Genomic DNA, 24,355 nt, shown 5'->3' with positions numbered 1-24,355 from the left:
ACCTTGGGTTCAGGCCCTTTTGTGGTTTTTGGCAAAACCCTTCATGAATCTTATTTGTAGATTTTTTTTGTGTGGCAGCCATAGCAATTTACAATATTGTTTCAATCAAGAGAACAAACTTGATAAAGCCTCTAAATTAGCCTTTGCAGAAAAAAATCAGTTCTCTATACTGGAATCTAGTCCCTTCGTCAAAGTCTTTCCCACTGCTATTCTGACTGTGTCAAATTTATGGTCTAACAAGTAGTTCTAGAAGAGAATTTGCAACATCAGAAGCCATTTCCTTTTAAAAATGAGAAAGTAAAATGAAGGAAGACACATGTGATAATCTCCCTTTCTCACATATCTTCATTTATCACTTAAAATGCCACACTTCTTTCGTAGGTGAAGCAAAATGCAGGACAATGTAGCACTTTAAAGACTAACAAGATGGTTTATTAGATGATGAGCTTTCGTGGGCCAGACCCACTTCCTCAGATCAAATAGTGGAAGAAAACAGTCACAACCATATATACCAAAGGATACAATACCCCAGACTAACACGGCTACATTTCTATCACTCTTCTTTCGTAGGGTGAGGCTGGAAAAGTAACAGTTAAGGTGCGTGGCCAGTGGAATATAGAAGAGATATATTACACCACAGATTACTTTTATGGCTCTCTTTTCTCTTCATTACAAACTGTAAAAAGGGGCAGATATTTCCCTCTGTTACTCTCAGCCACTGGAAGAGTAATTGCAATGTAAAAGACCTGGATCTAATATTGGATTTAGTGGCTCCAATCCAAAGCATCTGTGATCCAGAAAATAGAAACAAATACTGTAGGAGAGGCATGGTAACCATCATCTTCTAAAGCACAAAACACAAAGCAAACTGAAGTGATCTAAGGAGACATTTAACCAAAATGTACACACTTTTGTCTACATGAACATGCACAGGAATGCCTGAGTAGTCTGATTTCTGGAAAAAGTCATTTCAAGCAACTTCTTTTTACAATGCTACGCCCCACTGTTAAGCATGGACTGATGAAGGATGAAAGGCTAACCCTTATATCAGCAGCCAGACGAGGAAATTTGCAGACACCGTCTCTGTTTAAGCTGCTAATATCACCTTGTTATGCGAGTCTCAGGATGTAACAAGGTGGAGAAATTGGGGGTCAAACCAGGGCCAGGATGCTCTCAGTGGCTCCATGATGTGACAGCACAGTAACAGAGCCGCTACCGTCACCTGCTAGACACGGCCCCAACTATCTGACATTCTGTGGGTCAATAAAGGCACTTCCTCCGGGATGAAAAACACTTACAGGTTATTGCTTGGAAGGACACTGGGCTGACAGATGAGCCGTTACCTCGCCTGTGTGACATACCTGCAGGGAGATGTTTGCTTGAGACCGGATTTTGGCCGACGGCAGCTCAACATAAGAATCCTTCCCAACAAAGTTAACGGTGATGAGTTTCTCGCACTTTTGGCCAGCGAAGCCAGCTAGGCAGCGGCAGACTGGTTCGTGGTGCACTACAATGCACTGAGCCCCATTCTGGCATTCATAGTGGTCACAAGGGCTGGTCTGTAGCAGAACCATTGGCGGAGGATTTTCACAGAAGAGTCCGCTTTAAGGGGAAAAAAGAAGCACCTGTAATTATCAAAACCCTTTAGCGATCAGGCAGCATTGTCAGGATCTGAGATTCAAACATCCTATTGTATTGCGACCCCTGCCCCCCAAATCTAATAAACCACATGGCATTGTGACTCCCAAGTGTTCACAGAGATTTGGAGGAGGCCATTTCAAATTACATGCCTGAAAATAGGGTCGCATTCTGAGCAGCACGGGTGGATATATCCATTCTAATGTGGCTATAAATAGTGATAGAGTAGGGCTGGGCAATCATTTTTAAAGGGGGGGCCCACTGCACAAATTTCTGAAGTAGCCCTGGGCCACCCTAGAAGGGGTGGGGACAGGAGATTTCTCGTGCTCCCCCATCCACAAATCCTGATTGGCCTGGAGTGGGGCAGTGTGTGAAGTCTTTGCCCCCGCCCCGAGTGCCTAGAGAGAATCATGAGCTGGAGGTTCCCTCTAGGCACCCTGGCAGGAATAGACTTCTCCTGCTCCTCCTGCCTCCAGGCCAATCACAGGCTGGGAATGGGGGAACGTGTGAAGTCTCTGCTCCCCGCCCCACCAGTGGCACATGACAGCTAGAGAGAACTGCCCGCTGTTTAAAAACAGCTGGTGGTTCCCTCTGGTGCTGCGCACTCACGTGCTCCCCCATCCCCAGGTCTGGGGGTGGGAGAGCAGCAGGACAGCCGTGGGCTGGATCAGCTGGCTTGGTGGGCTGCATCTGGCCTGTGGAGGCTCTCTCGCTCACCCCTGTGGCAGAGGCTAGAGTACATTCAGCGTGTAACAGTCATTCAAGAAAGCGGTGGGTCGTACTCATGTTGCTAGCCCAACGCTGCAGCCTCTACTGCCATGCCTACCATGCTATGTGTAGCTGTGCTAGTGTGGATGAAGCTAGTATGGGTGTGCCTACTTGAGCTGCAATCACCTCAGACAACACTGTAGATACCTATTATGTATTTTAAAGAGTTTGCGCACTTGTCTGTGTGTCTGTCTGTCAGTCTGTGAGTCAATTTGTTCAAGAACTCCTCCTAAACAGTAAGAGTGACAACCACCAAATCTGGTATGACAGCTTCCTCTTATCATAACTTCAAGCAAGGTCAGGGTTCGGTTGTGCCAGGGCAATGGGATATGCCTGGAATGTGATTGTTTCTCATCAAAAGGAAAGGGAGGGGCATAATAGTGGGAATGGTTATACTCCAAATGAGCACAGAGGGGCCGCAAGCTCCTCAGCCCTGGAGAACAGCCACTGGCCAGCAACACAGACCTCGCTGCCCCCAGGAGCAGCTGCCAATTGTACTGCATGACCCCCACTACCCGGGGAGATAACCAGCAGGTGGCCTGTATGGCCCTCCCATTACCCTGGGCTGGTCCCAGGGAGAAGCCTGAGGGAGGCCTGCATCCTTCCCCCCAACAGGGCCGGCCCTGGGGAGAAGCTGGTGGGTGAGCAGCATGATTCCCACTACCCCAGGACAGCCCTGATTCCTGGCAATGTGGGGTAAGTCTTCTAGTTCTCTATGCACAAAGGAAGTGTGCTATCTCTGGCAATCTGATCCATCGCTGAAACTCAAAGCACTGACACCATGTTATTTGCTAGGCAGTTTCCCAACAATGATGCTTCTAGCAGCCACAGGAACATCAAATCCCTCTTAGGTGAGCTTCTGGTTATGTTAAAGGACTGCCACAGTTCTGAGGAAAGTCAAGTAAGCAGTAGTTAGAGGTGGATGAAAACAGAAATGTCATATCTGAGCATTCAGGAAAGCTGAGGTGAGGAGAAGACATTCAGATCCGGATCTATACTTTCTGTCTGACTTTTATCTGTCTAATAGACTGAGCCAAAGCCATGCATACAAACATCTGAACGTTGGATCCGGTCTGGCCTTTCAGGCTGGGCCCACATCTATAACTGTAGCCACAGTTCAATTTCCTGTGTTGTTTCCCTGACTCCATTATGTCTGGAATTTGTTCCATACTATTTGCCTTCTCTAACAAGCTAGGAAGATGAAACTTCACTGAAATATCAAAAACAATATTGTGGTGGTGATGGGGGCAGAGTGTGAAAAACTACAGCGATCTTTCAATGTAATTCTACTTGACAAACTCAACAATAAAAAGCAGACTGAAAATCTCTACCCAGCACGTCCACTATACTCATACAATCCATGAGCACTGGTAGGCTGCCACATTAGGCAGGCAGTTTGTTAATCCCACTGAGACGCTCAAGCAGAAAAGCTCATCAATGCACCTGCTGTATGCCCCGAAGTTCCTAATTACAGTAGCTTTCCAAAACCAACAAAACTTTGTACTAATGAATACAGCATAAAGCTCTATGATCATTTGGAACCACTGGAGCTTGTGAATAAACCACTGAAATGATGAAAAATCTTTGCTCAGTGCACAGAGAATGCAAACAGAGCTTTGCTGTTATGCATGCTTAGTGCTTAGAGATGCTTCATGTTCCAACCATGGTATCTATGGCCTTTCTGATAAGAGGGTTATGGAAATCATATTCATACATACAAAATGCTAGACTACCCGGTACAGTGCTGGAGAGTTAAGTCAACCTATCCTGCAGGGAATTTCCTGCCCTGCATGGAAATTCCACCAAATGACAATTCTTATTTAAAAACAAACAAAACAAAACAAAACTCTCATTCTGTAAGGAGATGAAACCTCCACGCTCCAAGATTACATATAGAAAGCAACTAAAGTTAGAATGCAATATTACTCCCTTTACCGAGCAGTATTACTAGGAGTGCATTTATTATTAACAAATAGGACCACTGTTATGTATTCAATAGGAACTCCAGCTTAGCCATGAATTTACTTTTGTTGAGAAAGAAGTTAGTAAAGGAACTTGGGTTATGGCACCATCTATTCTTCACTGTTGATTTCCTTACAGGAAATTTACCCGAGAAGGAAGACTTCTCACTGAACAGGTGTCATGAGTGCAAAACACTATTTCATAGTCATTCTTTCACTGCCGTGTTAGCGTGGTGATGGACTTAAATGCAATTAACGAAGCCATCATGGCATCACACGATAGAGGTATTTGTATCTGAGGAAAGGTGGATGGATCAAATTCGGAGGGCTAGCAAAGCTGATGATGTTACTCTGGATTTAGATCATATTTAGAGCAGAATTTGTCCCAGGGTTTCATAAGCAGAAGAGTAAGTAAGTTGTTAATTACATTTTGGATTCTTCACTTGACCCTGCTTCTGCAGCACTCCTTTCACAGCTAGCATGAGGGCATCTCTCGTTTGGGGGAACTACAGATGCAAGAGGGAATCTCTGCTTTCCTTTTTTCTTACTATTAGTTTCCCATTTGTTTCTTTTGGCTAATAACCTTGAAAAAATAAGCTAATAGCTAAGTGCCGAAAAGAGTAATTAGCTGGGCTCTCCCTACTTCAGAGGAGCACCATATGGGATCTAATAATCTCCCTACCCCCAACCCACACCCACACCCACACGGTTTGTACACATGGTGTCTGCTGAGTTTGACTTGTACCATGATACTCTCCGGCTACGTCTAGACTGGCATGATTTTCCGCAAATGCTTTTAACGGAAAAGTTTTCCGTTAAAAGCATTTGCGGAAAAGAGTGTCTAGATTGGCATGGACGCTTTTCCACAAAAGCACTTTTTGCGGAAAAGCGTCCGTGCCAATCTAGATGCGCTTTTCTGCAAAAAAGCCCCGATCGCCATTTTCACGTTCGGGGCTTTTTTGCGCAAAACAAAGCTTTGCGCAAAAGGGACTTTTGCCCAAATGGGAGCCGCACAGTATTTCCGCAAGAAGCACTGATTTCAGACAGTAGGAAGTCAGTGTTCTTGCAGAAATTCAAGCGGCCAGTGTAGACAGCTGGCAAGTTTTTCCGCAAAAGCAGCTGATTTTGTGGAAAAACTTGCCAGTCTAGACACAGCCTCCTAGTTAACTCTCAGCAAAATCTACAGCTTGGCCCTGCATATGGCAGCGTTATCATTGCAGACAGGAATCTATTATATTAGACTGCAAGGTGGGAGTGGGAAAAACGGTGGCAAAGTACTGTTCAACAGGCCCACCCTTCAGTGCTCATGGTGCCTCTGCTTACTTCACAACATGTATCACTCCTGGGGATTTCCCCAGTCCAAAGCCAGCATGACACAAAATCAAAATATACTAATGTGGATAAATACTCTTTCCGCCTTGTCAGCCACCATCATCTCGCCGTGCTTTCCAGGATAAACTACATTTCAACACTCTTCTTATTGTATTACCAAATGCTTCTGTCATCTGCCACACAAACACAGCCGCGCTACACAGCCGGACTCCACATGTGCACAGGACTACTTCAGCGCGGATTCTCTGTGCTTAGGGAACAACACAGGGAAGAGTAGTAGTTAATTAAGAATCTGTTCCATTTCTTGGAGCAGATGCGCTGTGCCTTGAGTGAGTCACAGTGACAGGACTTAGCGCAGGCTGAGGAGAACATTTCTCTTGAAGCCCTTTATCTATCCAGACAGCATAGTTTTACTGAGGAACTGGACAACCTATTCAAATGTTTCCCCATTTAAACATAAGTGTGTCCTCAAAACTATAGGCTAGAAGCCAAGGCCTTTTTGTATCCCTAAGGACCGGAAGTCAAAGTCTGCCCCTGCATGTCCAGGCTAGCTGAGTCCACAGGGCAGGATTCTATGGGACTGTATAATCCTCATTTATTTGAATAATCACTCTTGTGTTTCCTGCAGCAAGGTATCCGAAGGGGGAGCTCTGAAACATCCACACAATGGTGACATAAACCAACATGTTTTATGTAAAGCTCAGCAGCCTTAATAGATGTTTCCCATCTCAAACAACATTTATCAGAACAACACAGCTGATCTGTGGCTCGCTAAAGGGAACTTTTGACAAGTTAGATTTTGCCCGATGGGGTTTCATGAAATGGAGCTCATGAGCAGGGTAAACAATCACACTCAGGACAGAAGACACACAGAAGATGCTACAAGAAGAACAGGCAGGGGAGAAAAGGAGGAAGAGTTGCACTGTATGGGTATGTCTACACTACAGCGCTAATTCGAACTAACTTAGTTCAAATTAGTTAATTTGAACTAAGCTAATTCGAACTAACGCATCCAGACTAAAAAACTAGTTCGAATTAGTGTTTTGCTAATTCGAACTAGCATGTCCACATTAAGTGGACCCTGAACAGGGGTTAAGGATGGCCGGAAACAGTGAGCTGCTGCCGAGGGCTAGCCGAGGACTGTGCTTAAAGGGATCCGACCCCCACCCCGGACAGACAGTTCTCAGGGTTCCCCGCTTACAAAGCAGTCCTGTCTTGGATTGCCCTGAGTGCCCACAATGGGCACATCACAGCACTCGGCCATCAGACCGGCTGTGCTTGCCGCAGGCTGCCATCTGGGGAGAGGGGGCAATTGGGGGGCTGCAGGAGAGCTTCCACCCCCAGAAGCCCGCAGAGCCAGCCCAGTCCTCCCCATCGGGGGCTCATACCCCATTCCTCCCTCACCTCCTTCCACTTACCCTTCCCTAGCCCCCCTTCCTGATGTACAAAATAAAGAAAATGTGTGGTCAAAAATAGAATCTCTCTTTATTGAACAAAACTCGGGGAGACTGGGAAAAAGAGGTGGGAGAGGGGAAGAGAGAGGGTGGGAGAGAGGAGGGCAACTACAATGATCAGAGGTTTGGAACAGGTCCCATATGAAGAGAGGCTAAAGAGACTGGGACTTTTCAGTTTAGAAAAGAGGAGACTGAGGGGGGATAGGATAGAGGTCTATAAAAGCATGAGTGGGGTGGAGAGGGTGCATACAGAAAAGTTCTTCATTAGTTCCCATAATAGAAGGACTAGAGGACACCAAAGGAAAGGAATGGGTAGCAGGCTTCAAACTAGTAACAGAAAGTTGTTCTTCACAAAGCAAAGAGTCAACCTGTGGAACTCCTTGCTGCAGGAGGCTGTGAAGGCTAGAACTGGAACAGAGTTTAAAGAGAAGTGAGCTCAAGTCATGGAGGTTGGGTCCATGGAGTGGTATTAGACAGGGGGTAGGAGTGGTGTCCCTGCCCAAAGTTTGTGGAAGGCTGGAGAGGGATGGCATGAGACAAATGGCTTGGTCACTGTCTTCGGTCCATCCCCTCCAGGGTCCCTAGGGTTGGCCGCTGTCGGCAGACAGGCTACTGGGCTAGATGGACCTTTGGTCTGACCCAGTACGACCATTGTAAGCTCAGGGCTCAGGGTCGGGGGTCTCAGTGGACCACCTTGATTTTCATGCAAACCTGCTCCTGGGTGGCCAGGCTGGCAGCTCTCCTGCCCTAGACGGCCACTTTCCTGTGCCTAGTGCGGAGATCGTGGATAAGGTCCACGATGTCCGCACTAGACCAGGCGGGTGCCCGCCTCTTGCGGTCCCGGGCAAGCTCCCGGGAGCCGCCAGCCTGGTCCTGGGAAGAGGGGTTGGGCTGGGGGGCATCGGGTGGCTGGCTCGAGCCGTGCCAGGTGCAGGGTCTGCTAGCTGGGTGCTGGCAGGCTTGCACCTGGCACGGGCACCATAGCCAGCCCGTGCCCCTTTAAGGGGTCCGGGGCCGGGAGGGGGGCAATAGAGTTTCCCTGGTGTTGGCCAGAGTGGCCACCAGGGAAACCTGGGGAGGGCTAGCCTCCCACTAGTTCGAATTAAGGGGCTACACACCCCTTAATTCGAACTAGTAAGTTCGAACTAGGCTTAGTCTTCGTACAATGAGGTTTACCTAGTTCGAACTAAGCGCTCCGCTAGTTCGAATTAAGTTCGAACTAGCGGAGTGCTAGTGTAGCGCCTATCAAAGTTAATTCGAACTAACGTCCGTTAGTTCGAATTAACTTTGTAGTGTAGACATACCCTTAGAGACCTGATGGGCAGAATCATCTGGGATGCTAACATGAAGGGGAAAGGAGTCCAGGACAGCTGGCAGTATTTTCAAGAAGCCTTAGTGAAGGCACAGAAAGAAACCATTCCAATGCGTAGTAAGATAAGCGAATATAGTAGGAGACCGGATTGGCTTACTGGGGAAATCCTTGGTGAACTTAAGCACAAACAGGGAGCTTACAAAAAGTGGAAACTTGGACAGATGACTAGGGAGGGGTATAAATGTATAGCTCGACAATGCAGGGGAGTTATAAGGAAGGCGAAAGAGCAACTGGAATTGCGATTCGCAAAGGATGTGAATAGTAATAGAGAGGTAGTCATGTTAGTCTGATCTTGCAAAAACAAAAGGAAATACTATGTAGCACTTTAAAGACTAACAAGATGGTTTAATAGGTGATGAGCTTTCACGTCATCTGTCACTAGGTTACTGCCATCGTCCAGTAGGGGCCCAACACCCTCTCTGATCACCTTCTTGCTAACATGCCTGTAGAAACCTTTCTTGATATCCTTCACATCCCTTGCAAAAACAAAAGGAAAAACTATGTAGCACTTTAAAGACTAACAAGTTGGTTTATTAGGTGATGAGCTTTCGTGGGCCAGACCCACTTCCTCAGATCAAATAGTTGAAGAAAATAGTCACAACCATATATACCAAAGGATACAATTAAAAAAATGAACAAATATGAAAAGGACAAATCAAATTTCAGAACAGATGAGGGATGCGGGGTGTGTGTGTGTGTGTGTGTGTAAATGTCTGTGAGCTAATGATATTAGAGTGATAATTGGGGAAGCTATCTTTGTAATGGGTAAGATAATTAGAGTCTTTATTCAAACTTAGGCGTAAAGTGTCAAATTTAAGCATAAATGACAGTTCAGAGGATTTTCTTTCAAGTGTAGTCTGAAAAGGCCTTTGAAGCAGGATGCAGGTAATCAAGTCGTTGAGACAATGTCCTTTCTGGTTGAAATGGCAAGAAACTGTTTTTTCTTTGTGATCCTGTCTAATATCTGTTTTGTGGGCATTGATCCTTTGGCGAAGTGTCTGAGACGTTTGTCCAATATATATATTAGGTTGCATTAGGAAGAGCATTGCCAGAGAAGTGATTAATCCCCTTTATGCGGCTCTGGTGAGGCCACATCTGGAGTATTGCATTTAGTTCTGGGGCCCTATGATGGGGCAGCCCAGCCCCACTCTATAAATGAACCCGCGGGCAGGGCTCAGATTGCTGAGAGGGTCCAGCTGGTAGAGAGTGCCCCTCCCTCATGGCCTTGCCAGGCATGCTCACTGGTGAGCCACAATATAAAAGACCCTGAGCTGGCTCACTTGGGGCTGATAGCCAAAGGGGAAGGACTGAAAATGCTAGCTCCTGACCCAGAGGAGTCCACGCAGCTGGAACCAACGCTACAGCCCCAGCTGCTGTGCCAACCCCGGCCCTGGAGACCGTGGAGAGGTCCGAGGCGGGGAGGCAGGTAGCAGCCCAGGGCAGGGAGTAATACAGCCCCGAGTGCTCAGCAGGTTGAGGGGAGGAACCCCTCCCCAATAGGGCCCTGGGCTGGGACCCAGTGGCGTGGGAGGGCCCGGGTCCCCCATCTTCCTCCTCTGCAAAGCCCCGGAGTCCAGAAGGGCCTGCAGGCCAGCCTAAGGACTAGGCCAGAAGACTGTATTTACCCCAAGAGGGGGGACTTCCCAAAACTGTGCCAGAAAGCCATGTTTAGTCCAGGAGGGGGAACTTTCAAAGACTGTGCCAGAAGGCTGTATTTACTCCAAGAGGGGGAGCTTTCAAAGACTGAGCCAGAAGGCTGTATTTACCCCAAGAGGGGGAGCTTTCAAAGACTGAGCCAGAAGGCTGTATTTACCCCAAGAGGGGGAACTTTCAAAGACTGAGCCAGAAGGCTGTATTTATCCAGGGGGCGGGTCTTTAAAAGGCTTGGCCAGGATGAGGGAGGTCCCGAGCGAGGGGCAGCACCCCTCGACAGGCCCCCACTATAGAAAGGATGTGGACGCATTGGAGAGGGTCCAGCAAAGGACAACCAAAATGATTAGGGGGCTGGAGCACATGACCTATAAAGAGAGACTGAGGGATTTGGGTTTGTTTAGTCTGCAGAAGAGAAGAGTGAAGGGGGATTTGATAGCAACCTTCAACTTCCAGGTTCCAAAGAAGATGGAGAAAAGCTGTTCTCAGTAGTGACAGATGGCAGAACAAGGAGCAATGGTCTCAAGTTACAGTGGGAGAGATGTAGGTTGGATATTAGGAAAAACTATTTCACTAGGAGCATTGTGAAGCACTGGAAGGGTTACCTAGGAAGGTGGTAGAATCTCCAGCCCTAGAGGTTTTTTAAGTCTCGGCTTGACAAAGCCCTGGCTGGGATGATTTAGTTGGGATTGATCCTGCCTTGGGAAGGGAGCTGGACTTGATGACCTCCTGAGGTCTCTTCCAGCCCTAGGATTATATGATTCTATGATAAGAGAGAAATGAAAATTATGAAATGCACAGGCCAGTCAAACCCCCAAAATAATACACTTTGCAAGCAGTAAAAGAAGTAACAACTACCCACGTATGTGTTGGGACATGAAAGTGAAGAACAGTGTGTGTTGTGAGAATGACAGAAACACACACAGGGTGTGAGAGTGACAGATTGGCATTGCCAAGCTCCCTCCATCCCCTTCTCTCTGTGTGGAGATAAGGTACAGGAGTAGGGGGGGACACCCTGACATCAGCGCCCACCTCCCCCCCCTTGTCCTTCCCACAGCCTGCACTGCAAGCAGGAGGCGACCAGAAGGGCAGCTCCAAGGCAGAGGGTAGGAGCAGCATGACAGTGGGTGAAGGGGCAACTGAAATGCCAGCGCTTGATAGCTTCCTGGCCAAACCAGTCAGGATCACCTGTCAGATGCACCAGGATCTACCAGCAGGTGCTTAACTCTGTAGCTGAGGCCCTAGACTGCTATAGCTAATGGTGACTGACCCTTGTCAAAATTCGCTTCCTAGCAGAGGAATATGGGCTTAAACCTACCGTTACTGTGCCACCCATGTGATCACGATGTAAAGCAGCTAAGAGGGACCATGCCTCTATTACAATAGGATAGTCACTATTTGGAGATTATTCCATACACTCCCATAAATGCTCCCTGGTATTTATCCAAACATGTCGATGCTCAGTTTCATCTCATAGTTCCTTTGTTATCTTCCTTATGTCACCCCAAAACTGCTCTCCCTTTGTCAGTATTTAAACATTTGCAAAGTTTCCCCTTAGTAATCAGAGACCTATGGCATACATCACCACTCATCTTGCAAATGCACAGCAGGTGATTTTACTTGCTTGCACATCACAGATCCGAACTCTGTCCCTCAACATGTTTGCAATTACAATCGTAACAAAAAAAAGTCAGACTCCGCTTCAGAGCTGTGCGTTTGAAACTACAAAAGGCCAGAGGCATGAAAAGAATAATGAGTAGATCGTTTTTGTTAGCTGAATTTTAATGCTCCATTTGAAAAAGACCAGATACTATTGTGCATGGGCAGTGAGAGCGGACTATCTCAAAGAGCAAACTCATTCTCCACTCCCTGTTAACCCATAAGCTTTTTCTGAGCCTACTGGGATGTGAGTTGGCCAGTGATTTTAGTGGACAGTGGTACGGTGGATACCACCAGGATCTGAACGGAAACCACCAAACTCAATTCACACAAGTTGGCAGTTGGGATTGCATCTACCTTCAAGGCGATTTATAAGACCTGTAAGAAAAATTGCAGAAGCTGATTTCAAAAGCAGACCTTTCTCACAGTGATTTATTTATCCACTGTGTAGAATCATGTAGGACGTCAGAATCAAAGCCTGAGGATGGTGATGGAGTTGAGAGCAATGCACCACAGAGCTGAATGTTCTAGGATCCTAGCTCTTCTATCAAGTTGCCATGTGCCTGAGAGGAATTCCCTTAAGCTCTCTGTGCCATTTCCTCCTCTGTCAAATGAGGATAATGCTGCCTACCTGGTCCATCCTGTGGCTGAAGTGTTCTATCAGGGAAAATCGTTGAGCTGCGCAGAACACGGTAACGCCATTTCACCGCGATGGCTTTTGATATTTGGAAATCTGGTTTCAGTCTGATTTGGAACAATGGCCAAAAATTTCAACTTCTCCACAAAAGGAAAGGGAGCCCCAGCGCTGAGGCAGTCTGCAGAGTGGGCCATTCCAGAGCCTCAGATTCTGAGCACTTTGGGGTAGCCACCTTGGGGACAGTCCAACCTGGTGAGCAGTTGAGGACCCATGATCCTGGAAGCCCCACTTTGTGGCAGACCACCAGGTGAGCTGACAAGGAGCCCGGGTGCTTTGGAGCTGGGCTTCCAGGCTCATGGGTTGCCAAACAGCTGAAAGCCAGAAAGGACAGGCTACCAATGAGCCAGGCAGGTGAGTTTGTAAGAAACCAAAGACAGTTCCATGAGCAATGCATGATCTTGGATTCCATTGCAATTGGGTCAAAATTGAAGTATCTGCATGAAACATTTCATTTTTTACTCATTTACATATCGATGGGAAAATGTTCGATCATAGAATTTCCAACCAACTCTATTTAGTATGTCATCTTTAGAGTGATTTCTTGATGATACACTCTTAAATACCTGTTTGAACCTCCCTCTTGAGCACTAAGGAACATTTCTTAAAACATAGATTACCCATCTAGCTGGAGTCTCCTAGAGGTATTATCATCTGATAACTGGCTTGAGCTGGATTTAAAAGCCAATGCAGAGGTGCAAGATCTGCAGTCCAAACACTCGAATATTCTTGCAGACAGCAATGCTATTTAGTGATTGCAATTCTACCAAGAACATTTCTACTTCAGCCCAAGTAGGGATGTGCTCACCAGGGGTGTGTCTAGACTACATGCCTCCTTCGACGGAGGCATGTAGATTAGCCAGATCGGAAGAGGGAAATGAAGCCGCGATTAAAATAATCGCGGCTTCATTTAAATTTAAATGGCTGCCCCGATCTGCCGATCAGCTGTTTGTCGGCAGATCGGGGGAGTCTGGACGCGATGCCCCGACAAAGAAGCCTTTCTTCATCGACACAGGTAAGCCTGGTTTCACGAGGCTTACCTGTGTCGATGAAGAAAGGCTTCTTTGTCGGGGCATCGCGTCCAGACTCCCCCGATCTGCCGACAAACAGCTGATCGGCAGATCGGGGCAGCCATTTAAATTTAAATGAAGCCGCGATTATTTTAATCGCGGCTTCATTTCCCTCTTCCGATCTGGCTAATCTACATGCCTCCGTCGAAGGAGGCATGTAGTCTAGACACACCCCAGGGGATGTAAATAGGGAATGGAACATGGTGGAAAAGGTTGGCCTAAGAAATTCAGGGGTTTGTATAATCTTTTTGAGATTTAGTCCTGTGAAACTGCATATTTACTTTGTCATAATTATCAGTGTCAGTTTGATGTGAGGCTGACTGCTTGGCAATAAAAATACTTGTTCAAAATAAAAAAAGAATAAAGATGAAATGGAAGACTAAAAAAACTGCCATGCACAGAATAGGGGTTATAAATACTGATGCAATTTTTGTTTTGTCCAGGCTGATCCTTTCATGTAACCTTTCCCCCCATCTCTCTCTGTTTATTGCAAATACAGAAAAGATTCAGTTGGAAGGAAGCCAGCATCTAACCTCAGGCAATGATTAGTGAATCCGTTTGGAGAAGCACTCTTATCTTTGACAGACAGCAAGATCTCCAAAAGTCTGATCTATCAGCAGCTGTCAGAGTTGGAGACTTGAAATGTGCAGGCTGACTTGTGCGGAGTTCCACCAACAGACACAGAACATTCCTCTCTTTTTAGGGCTGCATATGTTGTGTGTCAGTGGGTAGACATCTCAACTGAAAAGATGTTAGGCCATCACATGCTCGAACAGCCCAGCTGTTTTTCTGATGGAACTTGCATGTTATCTAGTGGCATGAGCACAGTACTTGGATCCAGGATCTCATGAGATCTCATTATAAGGCTCCCTATAACAGAGTCATTTCTACAAACATGTGAAATTTAACAAACAGCTCATTTGGTAACAAAACATGGAAACCTGTAAAACTCTGCACATCACTGGGGAAAATGATCCCATGTTCGTAGGAAAATTTTATAGCAAAGGACCAAGTTAAAAACCCTGCAGTTCTGTTCCATTGCAAATATTTCACCCACCTGCTCTGCGCATGTGTGTGTCAGCAAGCACAAGTGTTTTGTGTGTGACTGTTAAACCACACACAGATATAAAAAATACACAGAGTTGTCTTCAAAGCATGCACACTAATCATCTCAGTGACAACTTTGCTCTCCTCTTTCCCTGCCTTATAATCATTTTCTGTTGTCTTGACTTAGTGTAGAGCCTGATCCTACCAATGCCCACTTCCTGGTGCAGTAATTACTAATATTTACTGTTGTACGGATTTCAAAGGGACTGCTCGTGGTTTAAGTGCAGTGCTGGTTACCAGGTGTCTGCAGGATTGTCTCCTTAGGCTGCAAATTCTTTGGGTAGGGAATAAGTCTTTATAGGGTATGGGAAGAGCCATACCTATAGTGCTAGAGATGTACAGAGTGTATATGAGCCTGACTCTGATCACCCACACACCAGTGAGAATAAGAAGTCCATGGAGTTCAACAGATACTAGCAAGGTGAGATGTAGGAAAGAAACCACTGCTGGGTTAAGATTTTATACACCAAACTTTTTCTTGATATGAATGTTATGGCAAGTTTATAGAGATTCCTAAAATGGGATTGGAACAGCATGACTGGGGCCACAATAAGAGACTTTATACCGAAAAGTCAATGCATTTGTTTGTGTTTGTTCTAAATGAAGGCTACAGGAATTACCCTCACGAGCAGATGCTCAGATTCCTCTGTTCATTGGACTACAGTACAGAACTCCTAGTAAGTGTGTTTACCACTCCTGCCTTCTCAAGGGTTGGCAGATTGCCAGCACGGTAAGCTTATTTCTATCATCCGCTTTCCTAGGAAGGCTGGATAATGTAGGAGAGTTCTGGTCCAAGAGCAGTTAGAACAAGTGACAAGAGGAAATCTAGCTCTTTCACTTGATGTGTGAGCACAACCCTTTATTTGCTCTAGTATCCCAGGGTATGTCTACACTACCACCCTAGTTCGAACTAGGGTCATTAATGTAGTCAATCGAAGTTGCAGATGAAGCCTGGGATTTAAATATCTCGGGCTTCATTTGCATCTTGCCGGGTGCCACCATTTTAAAATCCCTGGTAGTTCGGACTCCGTGCCCACGGCTACACGCGGCACGGAGTAGGTAGTTCGAATTAGGCTTTCTGATTCGAACTACTGTTACACCTCGTGGGCACGGAGTCCAAACTACCGGGGATTTAAAAATGGCGGCGCCCGGCAAGATGCAAATGAAGCCCGGGATATTTAAATCCTGGGCTTCATTTGTAACTTCGATTGACTACATTAACCACCCTAGTTCGAACTAGGGTGGTAGTGTAGACATACCCCCACAGTGTGAAGAGTCCCCACTCTAGAGTTGAATTTCATCCTCATGCACACTTTTTTCAGGTTCTCTGCTCCCCACTTTGCCCTTCTTGTGTACCCCGCATCATAATGGCAAGTTGGGCTGGATGCAATTCCTCTTATCTGACGGCACTGGTGTGCCTCTGTCATACACAGGGATTGCTGCAGAGTGATACAAAGCAGTCTCACCTCTGGTCTGAGTTGGTAGCCCCCCTCTGCCCTCCAAGCTCTTCTCACTGCTGCTAGCCCAGCACTGAAACCCAGGTCTCTCACATAGTATCTGAGTGCTGGACAAGAGGCCAGGCCTTGAGATCTTTTTTATTTTCAAAGTAAGGAGAGAATACTTGAGTATCTGGTTAAACTCTTATCCCCAGACCATCACCCAGATTAAGAGTATTAGCAAGCCATCAGTTCACACAGTCAATGATGTATAAAGACCATATCTTTGAGTCTGAAAGCAACTGTAGAATGTGACATGATATTATCGCAGCGAGTACATGCAGTCTGAAAGGGAAGCACAGCTCTTAGCTTACCTGAACCCTTGGGGGCAGACACAGGTGTAGCCATTGACTGCATCTACGCACACAGCACCGTGACGACATTTGTGGCCTACACAGTCATCGTCGTCAGTTTCACAGTGTTTGCCACTGTAGCCAGGTAGGCACTCACATCTGAAATACAAGGAAGATCATCAGGAGGCTTAGTGTCCATGGTGATAATAACACACACAGGGCAATGCCCAATGTGATCAAGGATGGCAGAGATAACGCTGTGACAACAGGCAAACAGCAATGCTAACCATCAGCTTTCATAATGGCTTGAGCTCTTTCCGACTGCTGGAGTTACACATCTTAGGCCATCATAGCAAATAGAATACCATATAATTTTGCTTTTCCAAGTCTGCCTCAGAGTGGTTAAGTACGAACTTTCTTTGAAATAACAAAGTTCACTTGGCTAAGCTTATGCAAGTGTTTGACATGTTACTGACACAACCTTTAGGAGGACTCTCGTTTCTATTTTAACATGACCTGTTCAGCTCTCTGAATCCCAGCAGGGCTGCCAGGTACACAGGTGATATACAGGAATATTATTTTGGAAGCCACACTGACAGATCCGGGCCAGGGTGGCCAGACACATTGCAGAAGTAGTACAGTCCTGGCGAGAATGGGAAAAGAGGATCCTGATTACATCTCTCCTGTGATTTGAACTTCATAGCAGCCAGAAGGGACAGAGAGAGCTTCAGACAAAAGGGAATTTGCACACAAATAATAAAACTCAATCATGTAAATAACTCTAAGAGGCAAAAGCAGATTTAAAGGAGATGATGATCAGTTTTTAGTCCTCCACTTGTTTGTATTTCCATGGTAGATACTCTATGGGAGCAGTAACAATTCCAAATCACATCATCTGCTGAAATACTGGTGCAATGCCACTTTCTTGCCATTAGATGGCAACTCACCCTTAGGAAGAATTGAGAAGGGATGCAACCAAAACTGCAAACATTGGCTTTTTTATTATTATTATTATTTTTTATTACAGTTGTTCAGTTTGTTGGGTTAAGGTTGTGTCAGCATTTCCATTATAAACCCTATTTTCAGAGGTTTATAACTTGACCATAAAAAATGTGCTCTAGGCTGAAATTTGGCATCCGAGGTCTCAGGCCAGGAGCAGATCCTTTTGGAAAGTTGAGCATACTCGATCTGAGCCTGCAGACACTAAATTTTAGTTTGGCTTGAAGGCATTTTAGTCCATAAACCACATTTCACTTCTCCCAGCTGGATTTTATTCCACAGCTGGAAAATAATAAGCATATCCCTTATAATAATAATAAGCATAAACCAAAACAAAGGGGGAGCCCCAATTATCTCCCAATGTGCACGTGCATTTTACAGCACATTAGCTCTAGCTCTCCCTGAATTCTGGATTACCCCTGGGAGTGATTTTAATCACAGCTCTCACACACTGAAGGGCAAATGTAACCCCTTTCCTAGCTGGCTCTTGAATGGGTGTGGCTCCACTGGGGATGGGCAGTAAGAGGATGGATCGAGGTAGGCTCTGCAGGGACATGTACCCTATGTGGCACATAGGATGTGTGGGGACATGTGCAAGGGTAGGAAGGACTGAGGCATAAGCAAGCCAAAGAAGGTGGACTGGAGGATTCACTGCTACGCAGATACTCCTGTCCCGTCCTTCCCTGCCCCCGCATTATAAGATGCGTCTTCAGATATTAGACTGAAGTCTCTGCAGAGACTCCATAATCCTGAGGGGGAGATGGGAGGAGGGTAGAAGAAGGATTTTTCCACTCCATGAACAATGACAGGGTGCTGGGTTTAGGATTTGCTCCTTAATGAGAACCTGTATGTGATTAATTATCACGTAGTATCCGCTCATCAGGGAATATGGGCCCACACTGACACAGTGCCAAGTACCATGAGCTCCCACTGAAAGCAATGGCAGTCAAGGGCACGCACCACTTTGCAGGAATGGCCCCTGTTCCACTGCACACAATGCCTGAGGGAGGTAAGGTGGCTAGGTGGGGCGTAACTTGGCTAGGAACAGGAAGGACCTGTATGACACCAGTAGCTGAGAGTATAAGGGGCTACAGAGAGAGGTGGCAGTCACTGGTCAGAGTGAGAGAAGGCAAGGTAGGAAGTAGTCCAAGGAATATGATTCAGGACTATGCAGCCTTCAGCTGCTTGTTGTGGAACCCAGTGCAGAGGGAAGCCTGAGGTTCCTTACCAGGCCTTTGAGGGACAGTGAAAGAGAAGACAACCTGGGACAGTGGGTCCCAAGAGACTGAGAACACAACACTCCCTCCCCACCCCAGAAAGGGAAACTACAGTGCCCTGGCTAGATGGCCAAGCTATGGAGTGGAAGCAGCTCAGTCCTGAGAGAGTAAGACATAGCAAGAGAGACAGGGTGAAACCACAGGAAGGGGTGTCAGCCTGGCAGTGCTAATCCCCAGACATGGCCAGTAGGAGGTGCCCCAGCAGTGAGTTAAACCATATATTAAAATTCTCTTTTAAGCATGTGTAAGTGTTCATATTATTGACACTTACATGGCACATTTTATGCATAGACGTGGTTTGTAAAGCAGGCAGCATCATAGTATCTAGGCATCTACAGCCACCTGTCACACTCCTAGCACTATGCTATGGCTGAGTGAAATGAATCAAAGTCAAAGAAGCTTATATGAAAATGCAACTAAAAAGTAGCCCCACTAGAGCAAAACCTAATTATTTAGATTCTGCAATTGAAGCAGCCTTCAGGGGCCAAAAATAGGTGAGGCATGGCATGGTTAGGTTCAGCATTGGCCTACTAAACCCAGGGTTATGAGTTCAATCCTTGAGGGGGGCATTTAGGGATCTGGGGCAAATCTGTCAGGGATGGTACATGGTTCTGCCATGAGGGCAGGGGACTGGACTCAATGACCTCTCAAGATCCCTTCCAGCTCTATGAGATAGGTATATCAGTGTGGTAAGGGTCCTGTAACAACCATACATAGGCATTCTTTAGTTGACATTCCACCTCTTGATAGTCTAATGGCATAGAGTACATCTTGGTGGCTATAGGAGCAGTATGAATAACATAGTGTGAGAGAGAATAAAACACAACTGAAGACCATCCATTCCCCCACCTCTGTAAGAGCTGAGCAATGTTTTTCAGTGATGTTTCTGTCACACATGCAAATAATGGCCATCTAAAGACGTTGTGGGGGGAAATGCAGCATTTAGTCCCTGTTGCTTTTCTGTTGATAAAGCTGCCATGTGTCACTTTTGTGATGTGTATTGGCCATCACGGTAATGATGGGACCACCACTTTTCTCTGCAGGGCTGTATTAAATCACCGTTGCATGTTGTCAGGGAATAATTCCATGATTTGGAATAATAAACCATATTCATATTGTGCTCTAACAAAGCCACGGTGAGTGGAAAAACATGCTTCTTTCCTGCAATCATTTTTAATGGCATTTCCTTGCATTAGCTAATTTTTTAGTCTGGGATACAGAAATCTGGCCTTCTAATCAGAACAGCACACTAAAGATCTGGAGCCTAGAACTGAAGAAAGCCACCTGCAATTTTAGCATTAAAATAAAAAAAAGAAAAGAAAAAAGAGCTCAGGGAGGCAAAAGCACATAGCGTGTCAGTTTGTTTCCCAAGCTGTGATGTGGCCAGGCCCTTTAGAAGCACAGAATTCTTTTCTGTTCTGTAATGATTTTTTTTTAAACTTTGTAAACCTCTAGGCTGGGTAATTTGGAACAACCCTCCAAACACTCGAGGCACCTTCTTTCAACCTGAGCAACTCCTCACATTTCAGGGCCTTGGGAATATCCCAGTTATCTGTTTACAAGGAATGTACAAAGTTCTGCTTCTCTGAACACCAGAGGATCCAAGAAGAAAAAGCAGTTTCTTAGTTTACAGCCCCAAGCTTCTAGCCAATGTCAGACTCAAAAGCTCACACTTTCTAGCTTTCTTCAGGGTCACACTGTGCACTCATTGGTGTATGGTCTCTCTCTCTCTCTTTCTCTCTCTCTCCCACTTCCCTCATGAACCCACCTCACTACTATTATCACTATTAAGGATGTTAAGAGGCAGGTAATTTGATAATCGTGTGGTGGATACAATTTGTATCGACTACACAATTAGTTGATAAGGGAAGGTGCTACCCCCGCTGCAGCTCTGCAGTTCAAATGTAGTAAGACCCGGGCATGCAGGCAACCTGGCTCCTACTGCATTTAAACTGCAGAGCTGCAGCAGGAGTAGTTCTCAGACCTGGTCAGACTAGGCTTGTTCACTCCCAGCTTCGCCAGATCCAGCAGTCCCTGTCTATGGGGGGTCCCAGCTCACCGTGCTGCTGCTGGATCAGGCTCCCCTGACCCCCCCCCCCCCACACTGCTGATAGAGGCAGCAGTGTGTGTGTGTGAGGGGGGGGCCAAGTGGCATTGCAGAGTCGGTGCTGGAGGGGAACCAGTTTTTAAGCCAGCTCCCCCTTCCTGTTTGCTGCCTCTGACATAGAGGCAGCAAGGGATAAGAGGGGATGCAAGTAGTCAACTTGACTACCAGATAATCTCAGCTTCTTGGGTAGTTGACTAATCAACTGCTCTTTTACATCCCCAATCACATCATCAGCAAAACCCGTCTGCCTATACTTGATTTGCATTGCCTGCCTCTTCAGATAGATCTCCATCACAGCTGGGAACAAGCCTCCCAGTCTGGACAGATAGACTCATGCTAGAGGGGTTCAAGCTAACATGCTAAAATCACAGTGTGGATGTTGCAGCTTGGGCAGGAGCTCAGGCTCTTAAATACAGGGATTAGAAAGACATTTTACTTAGTCTTATGTTTGGAGAATGGGTAGGAGAGGTTTGTTCTACTAAACCAGCTATTAGGCTACGCTAGCTTTGACAGTGTTTTCTTAGGTACTCTAAGGCTGTGTCTAGACTGGCAATTTTTTCCGCAAAAGCAGCTGCTTTTGTGGAAAAACTTGCCAGCTGTCTACACTGGTCGCTTGAATTTCTGCAAGAACACTGACTTCCTACTGTCTGAAATCAGTGCTTCTTGCGGAAATACTATGCTGCTCCCGTTCGGGCAAAAGTCCCTTTTGTGCAAAGCTTTTGCGCAAAAGGGCCGGTGTAGACAGCTCAGATTTGTTTTGCGCAAAAAAACCCCGATTGCAAAAATGGCGATTGGGGCTTTTTTTTTGCGGAAAAGTGCGTCTAGATTGTCACGGACGCTTTTCCGCAAAAAGTGCTTTTGCGGAAAAGTGTCCATGCCAATCTAGATGCTCTTTTCTGCAAAATGCTTTTAACGGAAAACTTTTCCGTTAAAAGCATTTGCGGAAAATCGTGCCAGTCTAGACGTAGCCTAAGACTTTCAGACATGGGTCATCGTAAACATCAATTAATTACTAATTGATTTTCATAAGTCCAAATACATACTTGCTGATGACCGAACTGGCACTTCTCTCCTGGGTTTATTGTCTACAAGTGAAGTGGTGGATAAAAATGGCCACACTGCTGCTTGAGCCGGTGTCATTCTGTAGATAGCACCATTTTAGTACCTCAGATTAAACACAAGGCATGATCACAGCGATATTTAATATGTACCAGGGAAGCAGACTGCTGAGTGGACTGGTAACAGGATAAGATGCTCTCCATCATGGTGTTGCTGGTTTGAATTTGGCCCAGCTCAATAGGGCCCAAACATCCCAACCAGAAGCTGTTCCATGTGAAATCACGAAGTGGTCTCAGTCTACTTGTGAGTGGGCAGAGGTCATTGTAACAATAAAAAACAGAACTGACATTCTGACTAGAGGCCAAGGACTGGCTGGGCACAGGAGCTAAACTACCCTTAAGCCTGGACACAGTCCACACCCTGATGTAAGGCAAAGTGGTGGAGAAGCCTGCTTCACCATTACCTGTTAGGTGCCTGGTCTCTGAATACATCTCACTGTGGGAGATTTTTGCACTGTAATTTCATTACTATTTTTACAGCAGTACCTGGATGAGGGTCAGACCTCCACTGTGTATGGCACACATCATAAAGAAAATATCCTGCACTGCAGAACTTACAACTGCTACAATGTCACTGCTTTGCAAAAGAGTGAATGGAGTGTGTTAGCTCCATTCAGCGCTGGCGATTAATGAGAGGCGGGGTTTTTCCACCCCGGTGGATACTTCCGAGAACACACAAAGGAATGGTGCAACAGTTGGGGTCTAAGGCTGTCTCCATCCTCTCAAATCTCTAGTGATACCGAACACCTTGAATTAATTTATGAATATTCAGTTCTGGAACCTGTCAGAGGACTTTGAAGCAGGCGTAGGAAATGACATGCTCCCTGTCCCTTTGTAACATGCTGCAGCTAATGAATTAACTACATGATGGATTAGCTGAATGAGGATGTGTGAAGCAATGTCAGGTTGTCAGCATGTACTGCTGTGCCACTCAAGGAGGTTACTTCAGGAACAGTCCTAAATCATTTAAGAGTTTCCTTGCCTCCAGGAGCTGGAAGGGGCTCTTTCCTGAAGTCCTTCACCTGTCAAAAAGCCGGGCGACCCAGCATGGAACATCTGGTTAGTGGAGAATACCGTGGGTTCAGCTCTCTGAAAGTGCTATGAAAATGTCTGTTTGTAGCGTGGCTGCCTGACAATTTAGCTCTCACTCCCCTTAACTGCTATGAAATTCATTATCCTAATTTATTATTTTGTAGTAAGCAGAAATGTGTTATGTGCTTCACAGGGCACAACTCCTTGCCACAACACATGCTAAGTTAGACCCTCATAACGGTCAGACCAAGAATGCTACTGCAGCATACATACCTCCGTCCCCTGCCCCCGTTTGGAGTGGGCAAATCCCCTGCTCCATGGTCTCCCCATTTTCTTTCTATCAAAAGGAAGGGACTAAGGCACTATGTTGCCAGCTTTGGCTGGGAGTGGGGAGCGCAGCACAAGCTGGCTTCAGCTTCCCGACAGGTTGCACCTCTCTGGTCCGGCACCCTTGGGCCCTGACTGGTCCTGGACTAGGGAATTTGCCAGACCAGGGGAGGTCAGTGCACTGGGGTCTCCACTTTTCCTTCTGGTCACGCTGCTGCCACCTGGGACTCTGTTCTCCCCATGGGGAAGCTCTGCTTCTGTCCCCCCCACCCTGGCTCTGTTGCCACTCAGGATTCTGCTTTTTCTCTGTGGCTTTGCTGCCACCTGGAAGAGTGGACTGCGCTCCAGCTGGCAACTCTGCTGCCGCCAGATGCTCTCCCCAGCAGCCCCATGCCTGGAACTTCACGCTCTGCCCAGCAGTCCTCCTGCTGCCAGGGTCTCTCCCCAATAGCCGGCTGCAGCCCGGACTCTGTGTTCCACTTACCCTCGTCTGGCAATGCTCCTGGCCCCACAGGGTCACTCTGATGATGCCAGACCAGGGGTGTTGCCAGACTAGGGAAGTCCAGATTACAGAGTAGTCAACCTGTATAAACTTTCTTGATCTCCTCCCACCTCCTTGCCCTTTTCCATGTTAGAATGTGTGTGGGTGTTTCCTCCAAACTTCCCACAACTGGCCTCCATTTTTGAACCTCTGGTGTGACTTATCCTATTAACAGCAGTGGAAGTAGGGCTCTCACTCTCGCTGTTTTCTTCTGGAAGCCCATCTTTGTCAAGAATGTACCATGCTCATCTCAAGCATCTTCCATCCAAGGTTCTCCAAATGCGTTACAGACATTAGTGACATAAGCCTTCCCTGACCTCTGGCTTGTAGGTCAGTATCACTCACATTACCCAGAGGAGGTTCAGAAAGAAGTGACTTGTCCAAGGTCCCTCAGGAAGTCTTTATGAGAGCTGGGAACAGTATCCAGATCTCCTGATTCCCGTCCTTGTGCTTTGGACAC

The 24,355-nt window shown here is 46.4% G+C and overlaps 1 protein-coding gene across 1 annotated transcript in view; it reads right to left on the bottom strand.

The window, feature by feature from the left end:
- Positions 1-24,355, bottom strand: part of SLIT3 (slit guidance ligand 3) — a 795,269-nt gene that overhangs the window by 38,433 nt on the left and 732,481 nt on the right. Inside the window, exons 30-31 of the mRNA XM_006115755.4 lie at positions 16,516-16,653; positions 1,362-1,602 (exon numbers count right to left, since the gene is read on the bottom strand). Coding sequence (XP_006115817.1) covers positions 1,362-1,602; positions 16,516-16,653 — 379 coding nt within the window. The remainder of the gene's footprint in view (positions 1-1,361; positions 1,603-16,515; positions 16,654-24,355) is intronic.

Source organism: Pelodiscus sinensis, chromosome 17 (genome assembly GCF_049634645.1).
Source record: "Pelodiscus sinensis isolate JC-2024 chromosome 17, ASM4963464v1, whole genome shotgun sequence".
In the NCBI taxonomy this organism is placed as follows: domain Eukaryota; kingdom Metazoa; phylum Chordata; order Testudines; family Trionychidae; genus Pelodiscus; species Pelodiscus sinensis.
This window is presented reverse-complemented; position numbering and strand designations above follow the sequence as displayed.